At 37.2% G+C, this 20,649-nt stretch overlaps 1 protein-coding gene across 6 annotated transcripts in view; it reads left to right on the plus strand.

Moving 5' to 3' along the window:
- The window catches only part of TRMT11 (tRNA methyltransferase 11 homolog), a 63,800-nt gene extending 45,490 nt beyond the window's left edge, over positions 1 to 18,310 (plus strand). For 3 of the 6 annotated variants that reach the window (XM_032862474.1, XM_032862476.1, XM_032862473.1), the window contains one exon: positions 17,737 to 18,310. In XM_032862474.1, the coding sequence (XP_032718365.1) occupies positions 17,737 to 17,868 (132 nt within the window). In that variant the 3' untranslated portion in view covers positions 17,869 to 18,310. The other 3 variants (XR_004383247.1, XM_032862475.1, XM_032862472.1) reach the window with 3 other exon arrangements.
- Positions 18,311 to 20,649: the final 2,339 nt, after the last annotated feature.

Here is a 20,649-nt window from a genome sequence, read left to right on the forward strand (position 1 = left end):
AAGGTGGTATCTCAATGTGGTTTTGATTTGAATCTCCCTGATGGCTAGTGATGATGAACATTTTTTCATGTATCTGTTAGCCATTTGTATGTTTTCATTGGAGACATGTCTGTTCATGTGTTCTGCCCATTTTTTGACATGATTATCTGTTTTTTGTGTGTTGAGTTTGAGGAGTTCTTTATAGATCCTGGATATCAGCCTTTTGTCTGTACTGTCATTTGCGAATATCTTCTTCCAGTCCATGGGTTGCCTCTTTGTTTTGTTGACTGTTTCCTTTGCTGTGCAGAAGCTTTTGATCTTGATGAAGTCCCAAAAATTCATTTTCGCTTTTATTTCTTTTGCCTTTGGTGTCCTGGAAGCTTTTTATTTCTCCTTCTACTTTCAATGATAGCGTAGCTGGATATAGTATTCTTGGCTGCATGTTTTTCTTGTTTAGTGCTCTGAATATATCATGCTAGTTCTTTCTGGCCTGCCAGGGCTCTGTGGATAAGTCTGCTGCCAGTCTAATATTTTTACCATTGTATGTTACAGACTTCTTGTCCCGAGCTGCTTTTGGGATTTTCTCTTTGTCACTAAGACTTGTAACTTTTACTATTAGGTGACGGGGTGTGGACCTGTTTTTATTGATTTTGAGGGGGGTTCTCTGTGCCTCCTGGATTTTGATGCTTGTTCCCTTTGCCATATTGGGTAAATTCTCTATTATAATTTGTTCCAATTTACCTTTTGCTCCCTTCTCTTTTTCTAATTCTTCTGGAATCCCAATTATTCTAATATTGTTTCATCTTATGGTATCACTTATCTTTTGAATTCTCCCCTTGTGGTCCAGTAGTTGTTTATCTCTCTTTTGCTCAGCTTCTTTATCCCTGTCAGTTGGTCTTCTGTATCATGAATTTTCTCTTCTGCCTCATTTATCCTAGCAGTAAGAGTCTCTGTTTTTGATTGCACCTCATTAACACCTTTTTTTTATTTCAGCTTGGTTAGATTTTAGTTTTTTTATTTCTCCAGGAAGGGTTTTTATTTCTCCAGGCAGGGTTTCTTCATGCCTTTTTCGAGCCCAGCTAGCACCTTGAGAATCGTCATTCTGAGCTCTAGATCTGACATATTACCAATATCCGTATTATTAGATCCCTTGCCTTCGGTACTACCTCTTGTTCTTTTTTTTTGTGGTGAGTTTTTCCGTCTTGTCATTTTATCCAGATACGAATATATGAACGAGAGAATAAAATACTAAAAGGGCTGCAAAGACCCCAGAAAAATGTATGCCAACCAAATCAGAAGAGACCCCAAATCAGGGGGAGAAGAAAGTGGGTAAAAGAAGTATAAAAAAAAATATATATATATATATATATATATATATATATATATATATATATGTCTATATATTAGTATGGTGAATAGAACAGAACCACCCACTTGATTTTGGATGTATTTTGGTCTCTTAGAAGAAAATACCTCCCAAAATTTTAAAGAAAGAAAAACATATATATATATAAAAATAAGGGTAAGCATGATCAAGGGATGGAATATGACTGTAAAGGTGAAAATTTTTAAAAAAATCTAAAAAAGGAATTGATAGAATAAGTTAGAAATAGAAAGTGGAGAGAATTTACTTAAGCTGGAGACTAGAACAAAGCCTTTTGCTAGATTTAGGGTATATTTTGATCTATTAGAAGAAATTTTATCCCAAATATTTTCTAGAAGAAAAAACCCTGTATGTGTACAAAAAATAAAGCTAGATACAATGAAGGATAAAATATGACTATAATAATGATGGTTTAGAAAGTTTTTTTTAGAAAGGTATTAAGATAAACTAGTTAAAAAACATTAAAAGAGGAAAAGTTAAAAAAATTAGAATAAAAAAATTTTAAAAATTTAACTTTGCAGGACTAAAAAATCATGGGGAGAAAGCCATGAATTCCATGCTTTGCTTTCCTTTCCTCCGTAATTCCGCTGTTCTCCTTGATCAGTGAGCTTGGTCTTGGCTGGATGTTCTTGTTGATCTTCTGGGAGAGGGGCCTGTTGCAGTGATTCTCAGGTGTTTTTGCCCAAGGCAGAATTGCGTCGCCCTACCCAGGGGCCGGGCTAGGTAATCTGCTTCGTTCGCTCTCGGAAGCTTTTGTTCCCTGAACGCTTTCTGAGAGCTCTGGAGGATGGAAATGAAAATGGCGGCCTCCCAATCTCTCGCTTGGAGGAGCCGAGAGCTGGGGGCCCCACTTCTCAGTGCACTCTTGGAAAAAGCGCTCAATCGCTCCCGTCTCCCTGGTCTCCAGCTGCGCTCGAGCTCACCAGGCCTGTGACCAACCGAGCATTTTTGTCTGTGGCGCACAGCCCCGTTTGGAGTCTCCAAACCCAGCAGATTCCTCCGCTCTGCTCTTCTAGCGGATGAAGGTGGGTCTCCCCGGATCTGCCACTGGTGGGGTCCCTGCTCAAAGAGTAGTGGTCTCACTGTGCTGCGGATCACGGTTTAAGGTAACCCCAAGGTGAGAGCTCACTCCTTGGCTCCATCTCTGTATCTGGCTTTCCCGCTCTGATACCTGCGAGCTCTGCTATACTCAGACACCCCTGATCCTTCTGTGACCCTGCGCGACCTGAGACCATACTGTCCCTGCGAGGGCTCCACCCCCACTTAGCCTCTGGGGTGATGTCATTCAGTGGAGCAGACTTCTAAAAGGTCTGATTTTGTGCTCCACTGCTCTGCTGCTTGCCAAGAGCTGGCCCCTCCTGTTGTGGTCTGTCTTCCTGTTGCTTCGGATTCACTTCTCCACAGGTCCTACCTTTCAGAATGTGGTCAGTTTTCTGTTTTTAGAATTGCTGTTCTTCTCTTCGATCTCCTGTTGGGTTTGTTGGTGTTCATAATGGTTTGATAACTGTCTAGCTGAACTTCTGCGAACTGATGTCATCTCAGTCTGCTACTTCTCCGCCATCTTGACTCCTCCCTCACCTTAGATGTTTTTAAACCTAGAAAGGCAGTGTTAATTTTTGTTTTTTATTATTTCACTTTTGTCCTTTCAAATTGATTTAAAAAAGAAGGAAAAAGCCTAGTGCTCAAATAAGTTTTTGTAACAACCTTCACTTTATAATATCAAATTTCATCAGTGAGTTTTAACTAGTATGCAGTGTACTATTACTGAAAATACTGTCATGTTAAATTAATCATGTTTGGTTTTGAATTAATTGTTCCATTTCTACCTTCTGTTTGTATGGAAAGGACTGTATGTAATTGCAGCAAGATCCTAGTCCTTTATAATTTAAGTGATGACATAAAATTGTCAAACAGTTCTGCTACACGTCTAACAAATTATTCTCAGCCTTGTTCAGCGTTGTTGACTTTGGCAGTGGGAAACTATTAATTGTAGATTTTTACACTCTTGTGTACTGTCTTTCTACATTTTGGGTTTGTCACTTGCTAGGTTTAACTTCAGTATTACTTTTGGCCCACTTGATACATTGTTATAAAGTGTTCTCCCTCTCCCCTTTTAGAATGTAAACTTACGTGATAAATGAGAAAACTATCTAAAGAATGTAGGCATTTTATAAAATTTTGCATCTTTTCATTATTACCATAGTATTTAGACTTGCTTGTTGAACATAATTTTTGCTACCCATATTAATGAAAACACCTGATAAGAGAAGCCATTATTCCTTGATACAGTCTGAAAGAGAAGGGAATGCTTAATGCTACTTAATGTTTACAGAGCTTTCAGACCCATCTGATGATGTTATTTTGCTAATTTTAGAGACTAAGAAGTAGCTGAGTTGAGACCAGAACTCTTCTTTGTACTTGAAATTCTTTGACCTTCTTTAATGCATCATTAAAAAAGTTTCTGCTTTTGGAATATGCCAAGGTTAAAAGGCAAATATTCTTGAGTGGCGAATTTCTAGTGTCTTTTAAAGATCATTTTTTCTCATTGTTAATGGCGCCATGGTAGAATGGGATTTGTTTTACCAGAATCCATTTTTCCTGTTGATATATGTAGTTGATGCTGCTGTATATAGTTGTGGTCACAGTGCATACTCCTATAAAACATTTTCCTCATATAAATTTCGTTGGAAAAAAAATGCCGATTTCCAGAGTTGTCCAGATGGACCAGAATATTACATTGTCAGTGAAAATCACCTAAAACAATACTCTGTCTGCCTTTTCCAGCAGTATTCTTGGACAGATAAAAGAGTATCCAAAGTAGCCATTTTTGATACTTTCTTACATTAATATAGCTTTTAAGGTCTATTCTGTAGTATGTTTAAGTGTAAAAAAAGTATCTTAAGTTGCCGTTGCACTAAATGGGCCATCATGTGCCCTGTTTGTTTTGTGGCTTGTTTTCCTGATATGCTGTGATTTGAGAAGTACTGAAGTATAGGTAAGTTGAATTTTAGGTATTATATGGACACTAATGTAGACTACAGTTATATTATGTGAGCTAGTCAGTATAGTTCAGATGATTTAAATAATAGGGAGTATTGGGCAGTCATAGTGGCAGGTAATGAGAATTAATGTTAATTTTTAAAATTTTGGATTGAATGAAGAGTCCACTAACATGAAGCTGATGAATGCTTCATTAATCAGAATGTCCAAAACTGAGGGATTTGACTTATGGACCAGAAGATTTTAAAGCTCTGGAGAGAGAAAGAACCATTAACATGTTTTAAATGAGGAAGGGAGAGAAGAGACACTAAGGTCTCTTTTTTAAGAAAATGACTTATGGATGACTTGAAGTAGAAGAAATTAGTCTTTGTGAAAAGTAGTTTACATGTTAGAATGACAGTAGTGCTGCTAGTCATGAACTGATGATTTGCTGACATAATGCTTGTGTCTATTTCGTTATGATTTATCTGTTCTCAGAATTAACAGTCATTTGTTTTGGCAGCTATCTGAATTAAAGGTGGTTCTCTCTGGCTGACCTTTCATTCTGAAATATTTTGTTTTTTGCCTATCTCATGCCAGGACAGTGAATATTTTCCTTTTGATTAGAGGTATGAAAGATTAGTGATTAAGTGCAAAGTATTTCAATCCTAGTGTGCCCGGTGGGAAGGAGACGCTGATTCATTTATCAGTGAGAAAAATAAGACCAGGTGATACTAAGTAAGAACATGATAATTAGATGTGAACTTTAATGGAGGTTGTAACATAGTACAGTATTCATTACCATCCAAATATGTATGTACGAGAGAGAGAAAGGCCAAGAAAGACTCTTTTAAAAAATTATTTCTAATAGTAAGTCAGAAAGAAACTATTTGTGTTATCTATAAATTATGTTTTGGCTTGAGATCTTTGAAAAAGGCTTTTAAGAGTAGATAGAAGCCTGGGGATGCTGCATATCATGTTGAATGAAGTTTAAAGGATCACGTCATCTACTTGTCTCATGTTATCTTGTTCTGAATGGCTTGCTTTAGCTGTAATGTAATTGGTACTTCTCCTTGAATTTGAATCTTAAAGGGTCATAATTTGACGTTTTCTTTTATATATATTCAACTAAATGATTTTTGCCAAACAAACTGGGTATTTTGTTTATACTGTCATGATGGTTTTAAATTATTGTTTCTGATGAACCAAGAAAAAGCAAATGTTCATCCCCTACCTACTCTAGGAAGGTAATCATTTAAGATACCCGGATTCTAGTATATATCTCTTTTATTTGCAGGAAAAATGCAGTTTTCTGAAGGTAGAGAGCATCTGTCATTATGCTCCAGCTATAATGATCATATTTTGAAGCTATGATAGTAAAACAGTCTTTAATATACTCGTGTCCTATTATAGAATCTTAGAGGTCAGTTGCAAAATACAAGTTTGATCTGGGAGTCCCGAGGTATGAATGGTTTAGGGAAATAAGAAGTTTATTTATTTATGTGGAGTCTCCATGATCCTCTGGAACTTCTTTTAAAATTCTTGAATGACAGATTTTCTACTTAATAATTTTTTTTGTATTTTTATTTGTGATATGTTTAACTTAGAATTATCTTTCTAGTGTTTTTCAAATTCAAACATGAACATCGGTCTTCTTCCGCCTCGATGGCCCACCAGGAATACAACCATGAGATTTTTAAACATACTGTTTTATGTTTGTTTGTTTGTTTTTGCCTAAAACAAATGTACAGGTTAATGAATAATTATAAAGTGAACATCTCTGTAGCTACCACCAAGGTTAGGATTATAGCACCCCAGAAGCACCCCTTTTGGTGGCTATTTCTGATCATAAACACCTCTTCCTTCAGGTGTAACCATTAATCTGATTGTTATAGGAATCACTTTCTTGCTTTCCTTTGTAGTGTTATTGTTATTGAATTGATCTGTAAGCAAATTAATTTTGCTTGTTTTGGTCTTTATATAAATGCATGTGTATTTTTGTTAATTTTTCTTTTAATGGATGGTGACAGTTTAAAAAAGTCAACTAGGAGAGTAATCTCAAAGCAAAAAAACATGTATGTGCATGCTAGTATATATTTTGGTCTAGTGCTCATCCTTTGCTACGTACTTAGTTTTAATTAAATATTTGGATATAGGAACTAAGAAGTTGTTTCATTTTTATCTGGTGTGTCAGTTCTGTATTCTTTTAATATTTGAGGTTAAGTTCTGAATTTTATAAAGTTAATGTATCTTTCCATGGAGACCATGTAGAAAGTACTTATAGTTCTCTGTTGCCATGATAGCATAAATATCCATGATGATCTTTTTACAGTTAGGAAGAAATTATGTGCTGAGTGCCTGATGTCAAAGTTGAATCATGAAATGTTACTCATTTTCAGAACTTAATGACAATTTTAATATATTAAACTATTTTAATAGACTATAGGTAACTTAATATCTTGCAGAAAAATGAAATTTTTAAAGTACAGATTATATATGAATACCTAATTTAGGGATAAAGATTTCCACTCTTATCTTGATCCCACTAAGAATAATGCTAGAGGTTTCTCTTAATAGTATTAGATGTCAGACTTCTGACCTACTTGTCCTTGGTTTGCAAATGGCCTAGTGCTGTTTATAGTTGTATAACTTTAGCACAAGTGGTTTCTATAGCTACTGTCCAGTACCAGATGTAGAACAGTGGGAAGCTTTGATAAAGGGAGCAGGATTTTTAAACAAAAGCCGGACATGGGTCATTACCCTGACGCTGAACTGAGGCCCCTTATATTCAGCACTGTCATTTACCTTTCATTTCACTCTCTACTGATTACAAGAAAGAGAATGTACTCACTGTTTTTCTCTTCCATCTCTTTGCCTTCTTCCTCTTACCTTATGTAAGAATGTATATCATAGCTTTAATCCGTTTTAGAATAAGGAGTGAGTCTTTCTTGACAAAGTTAGATGAGTGTTGTTAGTTTGGTGGCTTTCACTATGATGACAGCATCATTGGTTTTTACTTATCGTAGAATAAGTTTCATAAGCCATTTGTACTCAGTTGTTTGCAATGAAACTGCTGTTTTATGTAAACTATTGTCACTCTGAGAATATAAATGACTTAAGGTTAATACTAGTGAGGTAGAAGAAATCATTATCTCACTATCAGGAACTGTCAGTAAGTAAAAAAGGACAACTTAAACCTGACCCATAATTATAACAGAAACCATTTGGATTTCTTATGAATGGCTCTGGTCTTCTACAGCTTAATTCCCAAAATGACACTTTTCTAGAGGATATGTCTTTTTTTTAAATGGTAATTTTATACATTGATGATTATCCTCAGGTATTTTCATCAAAGTCTGGGGGATTCTATAAAAGTAACTTCTTTCGGCAGTTAAAGGACACAGTGAGGGAGAACTTGGCATTAGTCAGAGTGTGGATGGGGGTGATGTGAGAGGTGAAGCAGAGAGTTGTTTATAGTATAGGATGAGGTTGAGGGGATTCAGTCTGTAGTAGAGGATAGGGTGAGGGGCAAGGAAGTTGAGGAAACTCATACATGAGGACTCCCTTTTTCTCTGTAAAAGAGGTTGTAAGTTTTTGCGGGGGGTGAATAAACATGTTAATGGAAGGTCTTGAGGACAGATGAAAATTTATAAAAGGTGCTGTGAGAAAGAGAAACAAAACTGTATCTTTTAATGATTTTTACATTCACGTACTTCTCATATTTTTGTATGTTTTCTTTCCCTGACTTGATTACATGTTCCCTGAGGGGAAAGCCCTGTTTTTCATCACTCATCATGTGTTTATGGGACCATTTCTGTAAAGTGGTGAGGCTAAACTGAGTTAAGTCATAGTCCTTATCCTTAGAGAGCCTTGCACGTAAGAGAAATGGTCACTTGACTCGTTCCAGCCTCATGTATTTGGTTTTGTAGTGATCTGTGCAAGGTGCTATGTGAACACCATAGAGCATCTACTTGAGAAAATGGTGCTTAAGCCAAGAGAGGAAGCCAGTATTTTGAGCAAAGGTACAGAGGCATGAGAGGGATTGTGGAACATTCAGTAATCCCTAGACATTTTAGCATGACTGAAATACTAAGTATTCACGGTGGGGGGAATGGTTGGTTGGAAGCAAAGTTGAATTCCAAAGAATGCCTGCTCCTGAAGGTCTTGACGTACCAAAGAACTTCAAGTTTATCTTTTTGGTGATGGCAAGCCATGAGGGTTATTAGGTAGAAGAGTGGCAGAAGTTGGTGTTTTCTGCAGGCAAGTTTGAGTTGTGGAAAAATACCTGCGGTACCAGTGTGGAGGCTCCTGACGTCATGCAAAGATGATGAAGCTATAAACTAAAAAAGGTAGAATTGGAGATTGTAGAGGAGTTAATAGAATGTAGAGTTTCTTGGGCAGGTAGACACGATAGGACTTGACTGATTGGATAATTGGGCGGAGGGTGACAGGTGTTAAGATAACTTCCAGAAATCTGGGTTGAGATAATTGAGTGGATGATAGCTTTTTTTTTGCATATGTTTTTCTCCTTTCCCACTTCCTCCTGAAGCATGTGGGGGCTTTCCTAGGCTACTGCTCTTGCAGTCTCCCAGCTGCCTTCCCTGGTTCTTTGCTTTCTCCTGCCATTGTATTTCCTACACAGTAGCCAGAGTATCTTTAAGAATGTACATAGGTAAGCTCTGTGATCTCATGGCACATTGGTAGTGCATCTGACTCCAGAATATAAATAGGTATTGAAACTCCCCTGCTTAAAAGTCATCAAGGACTTTCTGTGGAATTTAGAATGAAATGCAGAATCTTTCCCATAAGCTTCAAGGCCAGCTTGAAGTGGTCTATTTCTGGCCTGTCTCTCCCATTTCATTGTGTGTCACCTTTGCTTTTGTTGCCTGAGTCTTAGCCACACTGGCCTGTCTTCAGGTCCCATAGTGTATTCTCTCTTTCTAGTCTCGGAGTCTTCTCACGTTGAGTTTCCTCTCTTGTTGTATTCCCTACAGTGTTTTTTTCCCCTCTCTTTCTATAAGTTTAATTTCTTTTTTAGTTCTCAGGTAGATACTAGTTCTTAGGGAAGTCTTTTTTGTCCATATTCTTTACACCATCTAGCTAGCTGTCTCATATTCTTATGGCAACCCTTTCTTTCCAGTGTTTAGTCACAGTTAGTAATGCTAAGTATATGTTTGGGTGTATATTCTTAAATGTCTGTCTTCCACTTGCATATAAGCCCTGTGAATTCACAGATCTTGACAGTTTTACTCAGTTCAACAAATACTAACGGAATCACTAGTAACTGTTCAGGGATTATTTGAGGTCCTCTGGAATTAAAATATTTTTTAATTCAATAATATTTCAGCCAAATTCAATAATATTTAAATAATCTATTTGAAGGAAGAGTAGGAATAGATAGTTAGCGCTCAAAGTTTTCTGTTTGAAAGTACACAGAATTTTGTCATTACCCTGACATCGCTCTTCAAAAATCAGTGTTACAAAACGTTTGAGTCCCTCAATACCTAGGCCTCATTTCTAATGAGAAGCAAACCAAAAAAGTAGTCAAATTAACCATATTGTGGAAAATCATAACACCTTCCCTCTGTTTAAGGAGGAGATGATAGCAGAGAATGGCAGGTTTCTGGGAGAAAGCAGTAATCAGAAGGATAGTTTTACCTAAGTGGATTTCTCAATGAAGAATCTTCAGTTCCTTTAAAGTCTGAGTGATTTATGATGCGCAGATTGAGAAACACTCTTTCATGTGTCTATTCTCACAGTATAATTCAGGGTATCATTATTTCCATTTAAAGTATCCGCCTCAAATGTTACTGCAAAACATACAATATTGTTTCTTTTCTTGAGAATTTATTCCCATTGAGATTAAAAATTATTAAATTATAAGTGGCTGAAGTACTTTCCTTTTAATGTCTTTTTTGTTCCTTACTCTTTTATGTAGATTTGTAAAAATAATTAACTTGAATAAGGATTAACTTGAACAAGGTCAGTTTATGTACTTTTTCTTTCTTTGATTAGAGGATAATTTGCAGTTCTAGGTTGGACATGGAGGACAGTGATATACTTTAGAGTCACCAAGGTGGATTTGTATTTGTGTATTTCCACATCATCCTTTAAAAAATAAAATGGTGTGAATAAATGCTAATGTTTCCTTACCAAAGATGGCCATCGTGGTCATGCTGGTGCTCTGCGACTCTAGATGTTTACAGCAGGCAGGACTCAAAAACAGGGAGGGACTGACGGTCAGAGATGTACAGTCAACTGTCCTTTAATGATCATCAGGAAATACCCTAAAGAATGATTTATCTACTTCAGCCAGCAGAGGGCAGTATACACATAAAAGTACACTACCAATTGTAAGGTTTCTTTGGCAACTGTTAAAATTCCTCGAGTGGTTTATGTTCAGAATTAGCAGTACTGATAGGACAGGAAATTGGCTGGGTGGGACAGTGGTTAAAGGGGTTTTGTCTAAAAGCTTAGATCAGAAATACATGCTACCATAATGTTGCTGTACCGTGAGAAATGTCCTCTGTCAAATTCTACTTTGAATGACCCACTAATCTATCATGTGGGAAGTTAACTCTTTAACTATTGTTTTGATATAATTTCTACTAAAAAAAGAAGTTTGATGGAAAAAGCATGGGTTTCAAAGTCTGATATAGGCCACAATTCTGCAAATGCTATCTACTGACTGTGTGATCTGTGACACACAACTTAGACGGGTTCAGTTTCCATTTCCTTATCTGCAAAATTTACATAATGATCTTCTAGGAAAAGATGCAGAAAATAATTGACTTTTGTAAAATAGTTGTAAATATAAGTTGCTTTCTTGAATCAGAACTTGTTATTTCTTGTCAAATTTATGCTGTTTATCTTGCAAGATTAAGTGATAGGTTTGAAAGCAATATAATTCCATTATATAGCCATCTGAGGCTAGTACAGATTTTCCTCCAGAAAGTGTTATAAAAAAACAATATGTTTGGTAAGGTGTTGATATCTCAAATAGATAAAGAATTTATAAAGCTGAACACCAGAAAAAAAGCAACCTGATTAAAAAATGGACAGAGGACCTGAATAGACATTTTTCCAAAGACATGCAGATGTTCAACAGACATATGGAAAGATGCTCAATATCACTCATCATCGGGGAACTACAAATCAAAATCATAATGAGATGTCACCTCACACCAGTCAGAATGACTAGTATCAAAATGACAAGAAATAGCAAATGTTGGCAAGGATGTGGAGAAACAGGAAACCTCACTCACTGATGGTGGTAATGTCAATTGGTGCAACTACTATGGAAAACAGTGATTTTCCTCACATCCATATGATCCAGTAATTCCACTACTGGGTATTTACCCAAAGAGATTAAAGACATGAATTCAAAAAGATATACACACCCCTCTGTTCATTGCAGCATTATTTACAATAGCCAAGGCACAGAAGCAACCCAGGAATTCATCAATTGATGAATGAATAAAGAAGATCTGGTGTATATGTACAATGAAATACTATGTAGCCATAAAAATATGAGATTTTGCCATTTATGACAGTATGGATGGACCTAGAGGGTATTATGCTAAGTGAAATCCGACAGAGAAAGGCAAACACTATATGATTTCACTTAGCTGTGGAATCTAAAAAGCAAATGAACACATGGACTCTTTTTTTTTTTTTTTAAAGATTTTTATTTATTTACTTGACAGAGAGACAAAGAGAGAGGGAACATAAGCAGGGGGAGTGGGAGAAGGAGAAGTAGGCTCCCCGCTGAGCAAGAAGCCCAATGTGGGGCTCAGTCTCAGGACCCTGGGTCATGACCCAAGCCAAAGGCAGACGCTTAGTGACTGAGCCACCTAAGTGCCCCCAAACTGACTCTTAAATGCAGAGAACAAACTGGTGGTTACCAGAGGGAAAGTGGGTATGGGGGGATGAGCAAAATAAGTGAAGGGGATTAAGAGATACAGACTTCCAACTATAAAATAGGTGATGGAAATGAAGACATGTGCAGTATAGGGAGTATAGTCAATAATATTGTCATGTGTGGTGACTGATGGTGATAAACACTGTGGTGAGCATTGAGTAATGTATAAAATTGTTGAATCACTATGTTGTTCACCTGAAACTAATATAACACTGTGTATCCACTATACCTCAGCAATAAAATTCTTTAGATGATAAGTGTCTAAGAAATAGTGTAATCGATAATTTTAATATTTTAATCGTAACTCCTTAACTACTAACATGCTCCAAAATTTAACTGGTAGTTATGAAATTTGGGAAGGATAGTCTGTAATCATTCACTGCCATAGTTTTCTCTCTGGGCATTTCCTAAGTCTTTGTGTGTTTTTATTTTCCATGAAGTATTTTCTTGCTTACTAATAACTGGCAGAACTCAGGTCTTAGGATACATAGATGATACAAAGACTGATAGTGTTAGAGAGATTTGGAAGTGTTAGGGAAACCAGTAGTCAAACACTGGGGCAAGCTTGAGCTTGATGTATGAGGGACATCAAGGGTTGTGTTGCTTGAGGATACTCTTCTCCTTTTAGTTAGCACTTTGGTCTTCAAGATACGGGGTTGAAAAAAAAAATCTGCAGATATTCTTGGTTGAGATGGGCTGGGAATGTGAATAGAGAGGAGTCATGAAAAGGTGATGAAAAATATGTAGAGTTGAATATCATCATCTCAAGTGTGAGCCCTGATAAACTGAAGATAGAATCAAAGAAAAAAGACAAAAAAAAATCAAGTTTGCCATTTTCTTCAGCATCAAGGTAACCTAAATTCTGAACAGTTGCAAATAGTAGATTTCATATGGAAAAGATATATTTTAAATGTGTATTGTTCACAGGTGTATGGTATTTAAATGTATGACATGTATGTGATAATATGTGATAGACTATAGGTAATACCGAATGTTTCATGTGGAACATTTTATGAACTATGCTGTTTCCACTTAGATGAAAGTGGTAGCTGACATTCTTGGGGTGTCTCGCTTACCTTGAAGCAAGACTTAATGCTATTAGGTAATGGAGCAGCTCTTGCCAGATCTCTGACTGCACAAGAGATTTGGAACTTTTGGGTTTTTCAGGAGTTTTTGTTATGAATATCTTATTTCATGATCAGCCTTTCAGAAGAAGGCATTCCAGCATAGGACCCAAACACATACCTCACACTGTATTCTGTACTCCCGGGGAGATAAAATAGGAATTTTTTTTTCCTCCCAGAGGTTGCATCTCTAAGGTTATAGCCTTTCCTAACTTTTTCCAGGAGCATGTATTTCTCTGCCTCTAGGTCCCTGTACCACTGAATATATGGTCTGGTAGGTGCTTATTTTGCTTTTACTCTATTCTGAGGAAGTCTTGAGATCTAAACTACTCAGATAAATATGCCATACATAGTAAAATGTTTTCTTTTTCTTTTGTTGAAAGATTTTATTTATTTGAAGAAGTAATAGAGCTTGAGCAGGGTTGCAGGGCAGAGGGAGCGGGAGAAGCAGACTCCCCACTGAGCAGGGAGCCTGGCACAGGGCTTGATCCCAGGATCCCAGGATCATGATCTGAGCGGAAGGCAGACACTTAACCAGCTGAGCCACCCAGGTGCCCCGGTAGTACGTTTTCTTGATAACCATTAATTAGCATAGGTCGTAATTACTCCTTTTGGGTTTTCCAGGCTCCTGCTGTTCATTTCTGTTCTCTTACTCTGATTGTCCATATTCTCTGCGTTTTATCACCAGTTTGTCCTGTTTATGTCCTTTAGGTCAAAGACAAGCTATTTTGTTAAGCTATCTCTGGTCTGTGGGGAAGCCTATCTCCCATTGTGTTTCAGCTTTTGTCTTGTACTTTTGCTTCCCCGGGCGAGCTGTGTAATTGGCAGTGTAGGTGGTCTAGACCCACTAGCAACTGAGCCTCAGTCAGTCTCCAGCCCATCCTCAAATGTCTTAGTGTAAGCCTGCATGTTGGAATCTAGCTTCTCGTCTTCACCACTGCAGCTCCAGAACATACCCTGAAGTAGTCTCCAATGCATTTCAGCAGAGAGGTGATCGTGTGTAGCTTGGAGGCGTCACAGGGAGGTGAGAAGACAGAAGGCAGACCTGGGAAGGACCTCACTGCCTGATTCCTCCGGTGTGGCAGAGGAAACGGAGAGGATATTCAGCAAACTGATGGTGCAGTTGACTCTCATCCCAGACAGTGAGGGGAAAGCCTCAGAATTGGGGAGAGTTTGAACCCATTTGGATTTTAGCCAGAAATACTGACATATTAGATTTGTGTTTGAACAAGTTGAGTTTGGTCTCAGTAAGGAAAATAGACTGGAGAGGGAGCCGCTGAAGGCATGGCAACTGGCCGTTTAGGGGGAAAAGGCTCCGGAAGATACAATGAAGCTGAAACTCATTACCGACATTGTTGGCGGGAGAAGTGGATTTGAGACATTTAGGATGCAGAATGGAAGATTCGAGGTCTGACTCAATGTGAGAGGAAAAGGAAGAGGCATTTGACCCAGACTTCTGATTTCAGTGCCCAAGTGGAGAATGATGCACGGAGCTGTGAGGAGAAGTCAAGCTGCGAGAGATGTCGGCATCTGGATGGAGCTCTGAAGTGTAACCAAGTGACATTTCTGCCAGGATGACGCTAACATAGGTCAGGAAGTGGACACGTTTTCTGGAGATCTTATTTGATACAAGGATAGAATTTAGAATACTTGGAGGAGCGGATGATGGCATATCCCATCCTTTCAGCTGACTCTTTTGAGTCAGACTTTTGATGGAAGTTGAAACGTGCAAGCCAAGGTTAAATGCTGGATTGTTCTGTATTGCTGCTGTCCTTAAACAGTCCTGAGATGTGGACCAGATTAGAATCTTCCTCTGAAATCGATGACACTCATAGGATTATGGTATCCCTCAGGCATCCTTGTGGCTCCCTAGATGTTCTCTTCATATAAAAATTTTGTTTTGAAATTATCCTCTTGTTTCACTGAAATAATCCTCTTAGTTGCTAGCAGTGAGTTAGTAAGACTTCTGATCCAGTTCTGTTGCTTCGTGGGTAGGCAGCTCAGCTGTCAAAGCCTTAGTTTAAATCTGGATCCCCAGAGATACTCCTTGAGTTGAGGAAAAAGTTAGCTCTTTTGGAGAAATCCTCATTATGTTGCAGTTAAGAGTATGGTATCAGGGGTCAAGTAGGCGTATGTTTAAATCCTTACCACTTACCAGCTGTGCTCTCTTGGGCCTGTACTCTTTACTTCCTCATCTGTGGGGGATGCTAGTAGTAGTGTACTTCTCTCTGAGAGCTAATGGGTTTATATAAAACGTTTGCATTGTTTTTGGCCCATAATAAATACCTAGTAAAGGCCACGTTTCATTTGGTATTCCTTAATCGTATACCTACAGGTTGATCTGATAAGATTTATCTTTTATCTTTTGGAAATTATATAGCCTGAAGTTAGTAACCATTGGCATGTTTTCATGTGCTTGCAGGAGTTTATAGTTAGTGTATAAAGTATATATAAGTATATTAGTGGAACTACTATACTTCGTGTCATAAAATTTAAGTGGTATTTTAAAAATTTGATACTTTACCTTTATTCTCATGGTTTACTTTTTTAATGGTGTGATTGTTAGAAGCAATACAGCATGCAGTTTAAGAGCTCAGTCTCTGGAGATGTATTTACACCTTGGCTTTTTAACTCAAGAGCTGTGTGACCCTGGGCAAGCTAGTTAACCTTTCTGTGCCTCAAGTTTCCTCATCTGTAAAGTGGAGACAACTATAGGCTGTTCTTACACTGTCATTGTAAAGATTGAATGAGTCAGGGTATATAAAGTGCTTGGAACAATGCCTGGTACAAAAGTAGCCCTATACCTGCTTTTGGGTCATAAGTGCCTCAGGCCTGGTAGTTTTTTTTCCTTGTGCAGAGGAAATGGATGGTGTTACTTCTTACAATCTCTAGGGTAGTATTTTTCTTTTCACTAATTCCTGTACTGAGCTGGTTGAGGTACTGATCAAATGGGGAGCTACTATGCACAGCAGGAGTATGGGAAAGGGGTTCCAGTCCAAGGTGGTGGGGGTGACAATGCAGGTTGTCCTGTATTCTTCCTGAGACCACGAAAAAGATAATAAGGAAACTCACAAGAGAATGAAGGCTTCATAGCAGAGAGAGCAAGAGAAATGAACCAACGAAATTCTTAGGAGAGGAAAGTAGAATCCTATGGATAAGTGACATGGAACGCAGGCTGCAACACGGAATGGCAGAATGGTGCCACAGGGAAGGCCTTTTTTTTTTTTTTTTTTGTAATGAATCCGGAAATCTGGGCAGGTTTAATAATTTAGGGTTTTGTGTGATTTTTTTGTTTGTTTTTTTTTTTTAATATCTGTGGCAAAATCATTTCTGAAAAAACAAATCAGCCAATGTAATTTTACTACACGTGGGCTTTTATTGAGTGTTAGATATGAGGAAAAAGATAAAGATATCATCTCCTATGGGAATAAGGAAAAATGTAGAAATATTTTGAAGATTGTTGTATTCCAGATATATTTATAGTTACCATTTTGATACTGACACCTAGATAAAAAATTAGGCTTTGTATTTTCTAATTGTGTCTTTACATTTGTTCTCAAAATCACATCAATTTACATGCAGTAGAATCTGAATTTACAGAAGTACATAGGAAGTGAGATTTTGAGATTTTATTTCCGATTAGATTTTTTCACAGTTTGAGATGGCTTAGTGAAATCGGACGAGAAGCTCATTAGCCCTCAGTTTCCTAGGATGAAGTAGAGCATTCTAACCCAGGTTTGTATTTCCAGTGTCTAAACATCAGTCTGAGCCCCAGTGCTTCCCCATCTCTTGATGACTTAGAGTATGGTAATCACTTGTTTAGCCTCTTCATCTACTGTGGTTAAAGTTGCCAGGACTAGTTTATTTTCTGGAGTAAATATGGATATACCTCCAGATAGTTTTATTCCTCTGTGTGACATCATACAAAATTATTGTTAAATATCTTTGGAGTAGAAGCTTCCTGGTGTGATGATTCTTATAGTTACAGTTGATTTCAGTTTGTGCTAAACTGTGAATCTGAAGATGCTCGTGGTTGTCTCGACTTGTGTTGCCTGGGGTGATTCTCTTTGGCCCTCTCTGGATCTCTGTTTTTCCAGCAAAAAGTATGTGGTCTCTCTGTGCAGAGAATTGTTGTGTGGATCACACGAGATGAAGCAGATGAAAACACTTTTGGATATGCAAGCTCGATACAGATAGAGAGCGGTGGTGTATTTCTAATTCAGATAATAAAGAAAAACAAACATGCCCCAGAGGGGGGAGATTTTGCTTAAAGTAATTTTGCATTGGTTTCCAGCTAAGCAAAGAAATAACTCAAACATCTTTGTTTTCTATATTTTCTAACCAACCAGAACCGGGACGAGTATTCACATCTGTTAAGCGATCACTTTCTCCTATACCAAGGTCATAATTCCTTCCGTGAGAAATATTTCAGTGGCGTTACAAAAAGAATTGCCAAGGAAGAGAAATCTAGCCAAGAGTGAAAATTAAGATTTTGACAATGGGAAGAGTAAGGATTTAACAGGAAAGACATCTGGATGTGAACGTCCATGTATGATACAGATAACATATACTCTTTTAAATAATTTTATATAACAAAATAAAAGCTACAAAGTAAATTGGACAATTCTTTTACAATTAGCTTTGTTTTATAGATTATTTTGTTGTATGTGGTCTTTGGAACCTTATTTAATTTATATTTGTACTTTCAAGTATTATGGAAATTGAAAACAGTTATATTTTTGATAATTAATTTGCAAGGAGAACTGATTTTGTTGACTTTTTAAACAGTTACCTGCCGAATATGTTATAATCAGTTAACTAACCATGGTTAAGAATTTATTCATTCAGTGGGTTTGTTTATTTGGTTTCTGATTGTAATTGATTTACAGTGCTACTAATAAAGCTTATTGAGGATTCCTAAAATTGTGCTGTATTCACTGTTTTTTAGGGGGGAGGTGATAAAGGAAATGTTTGTTGTTTTTTTTTTTTTTTAATGAATTCCAGGCTAGTATGTAATGACACTGATAATGGTAAGGAGGAAAAAGGCTAGGACCTGGCGACCTGAAAAGCTCCCCAGCTCCTTGAAGCCTGTCCACATCTGAAGCTCATCTATACCTTGGACTTGCTCCTGCATTCCTAGACCTTGACTGTCGGTCAAATTAACTACCCACAATTTTTGGTTTAGAGAGTAACCGATAGTTAAAGAGCAGAAACAACAACACAAGTCCTTGATGGTTCCCTAATGGTATTAGGCCTAATCAGAGCTCATTTGAAATAGAAGCTATATTTTTCTTGAAGGAGAAACTTTGCTGAGTCTACATTGTGTCCATCATGAAAATATCTTGTTTGAAAACCACTCTACCCATTAAGTCAGGATGCTAATAGCTTTCCTGTTCTTGGTGGTCAAATGTATCTCAGCAGGGTAGCAGTAAACGGATCTCTCCTTCTAACCATAGCCTATTTTTATTTATGCTATTATTATTATTTTAGTGTAACTGCTGGCTTTTATGGACTCCCAATTTGAATCTGCATGGCTTAGGACCTCCAAAAGACCTGCCCAAGCAGAGAGAGAGAGAGGAGGCCATCAGCGTAGTTCTTTTCTTCTTGTCCTGCAACCCTGCATCTCAGCAGCAGATCTCAAACATTTCAGTGATTGTTTTGTTTAGGATTCTGGGTGATTTTTTGGTACACTGGGGGAAAATCTAAAAGTATTCAAGGATAATTTATTTTCAGTATTTATGTTTATAAATCATCTTACTTAAAATTTTTTGAGGTTATATGGAGGGTGAGTTTGCAACTCTGTAGCTGACTGAATTTGGAATATGAGATTTTATAGCCTTGCCCCATTTTTGTTTTTGTTTTTGCTTATCACAAAAATTAGTCCAAATAGTTCTGGAGAAGTTATATTACTTTAACCACTTTGTCCTTAAAAATGATCTAATATTAAAAAAAAATATTTCAAATTATTTCTTCTTCCTACCAAACTGAGATCTTCTGAGTTTCAATTCTTCCTCATCTTTATCATCAAGTTCAGTCTCCTATTCTCGAAATATCAGTAGGTAGACTCAGAGTGTAAATGTGTGTTAGTATTTTGAAGTTGGTACTTAGAATTGAAAAAGAAACCTGATCACTTTCAACCAATTTTGATTTTAAAGCAGAGGTCTCAACTCTTATTCTAAAAAAGAGACTATTTTCTGGCATCAGGATCTTATGACTTTCTTTGTAAGTTGTAGCAGATCATTTCCAGGAGTGTTTTGGTTGTACGCGTGCTCCTCGTGCACTTACTAGGAGAATATCCCCTAGCAAAGTGCCTACATTTTGGATAGTCCTGGAGTATGAATTTATAGTGGAATCTGTGTGTGAACCCTAGGTGGTCTGTTGGCTGGCCTATTTCATGTATATAATATGACAAAATCTATCATTTTGTTTCTGGCACATATTAAATATCCATAAAATCCAGATGGGTACCTTGGTGGTGTTTCATCAGAAGTAACATTTTTCCTATCCATTCTGGTGGGGATTTGTTTTTGCTGGGATAGCTGGGAGGAAATGGTGGAGTGGATAGTCTTTGGTGTGTTTAGCCAGAGTGGCCAGCAGATTAAAAAAAGAAAGAAAAAACTAAAATCTGCTACAGGTTTCTCAGCCACTTCCCGCCCATGGTGACCCGGGTTTTGGCCAGCTCACCACTAACTTCCTTATGACTAATTCTTTAAATACAAAGATTGAGCAATAAAACATTTCAAACTCTTTAAATTCTGGGAGGTAAGTCAGTATTACCACTATTTTCTTATGGACAAAACTCACTCAAAATTTGATTCCCTTCATATTTAAGAAAAGTGGTGATTACAAGTAGAAAAGTTTGTTGGGACAGTCGAGTATGAGTTAACATACCAGATGCATTGTAGTGAATGTGTTTATATTATTGGATGAAAAATGTGCTTTAGAAGTTTGAGACTTAGAAACAGCTTTTGAGGTAATATGTTTTATACTCTTATAATTAAATTAAAGAAGCAGAGGCTTGACTTTTTTTTCTAGCATCAGGAAATTAGATATTAAGGTTGTATTATCTAGATGCCAATATAAGCAAATCTGGCTCTTGAATCAAAGGCCTCAGTTGTTTTGAGTTAGGAGAACTGCTGACATCCTATGCTGGAAGTATTATCAGGTATTGATAATCCAAAGAAATACGGAATTAAATATAATGTTTGTATGTTGGAAATTGAATATAACTTTTTGGGGGGAATGATCTTTCTATACCATTT

The sequence above is a fragment of the Lontra canadensis genome, unplaced genomic scaffold (assembly GCF_010015895.1).
Source record: "Lontra canadensis isolate GAN:19392208 unplaced genomic scaffold, GSC_riverotter_1.0 scaffold23, whole genome shotgun sequence".
Taxonomy (NCBI): Eukaryota; Metazoa; Chordata; class Mammalia; order Carnivora; family Mustelidae; genus Lontra; species Lontra canadensis.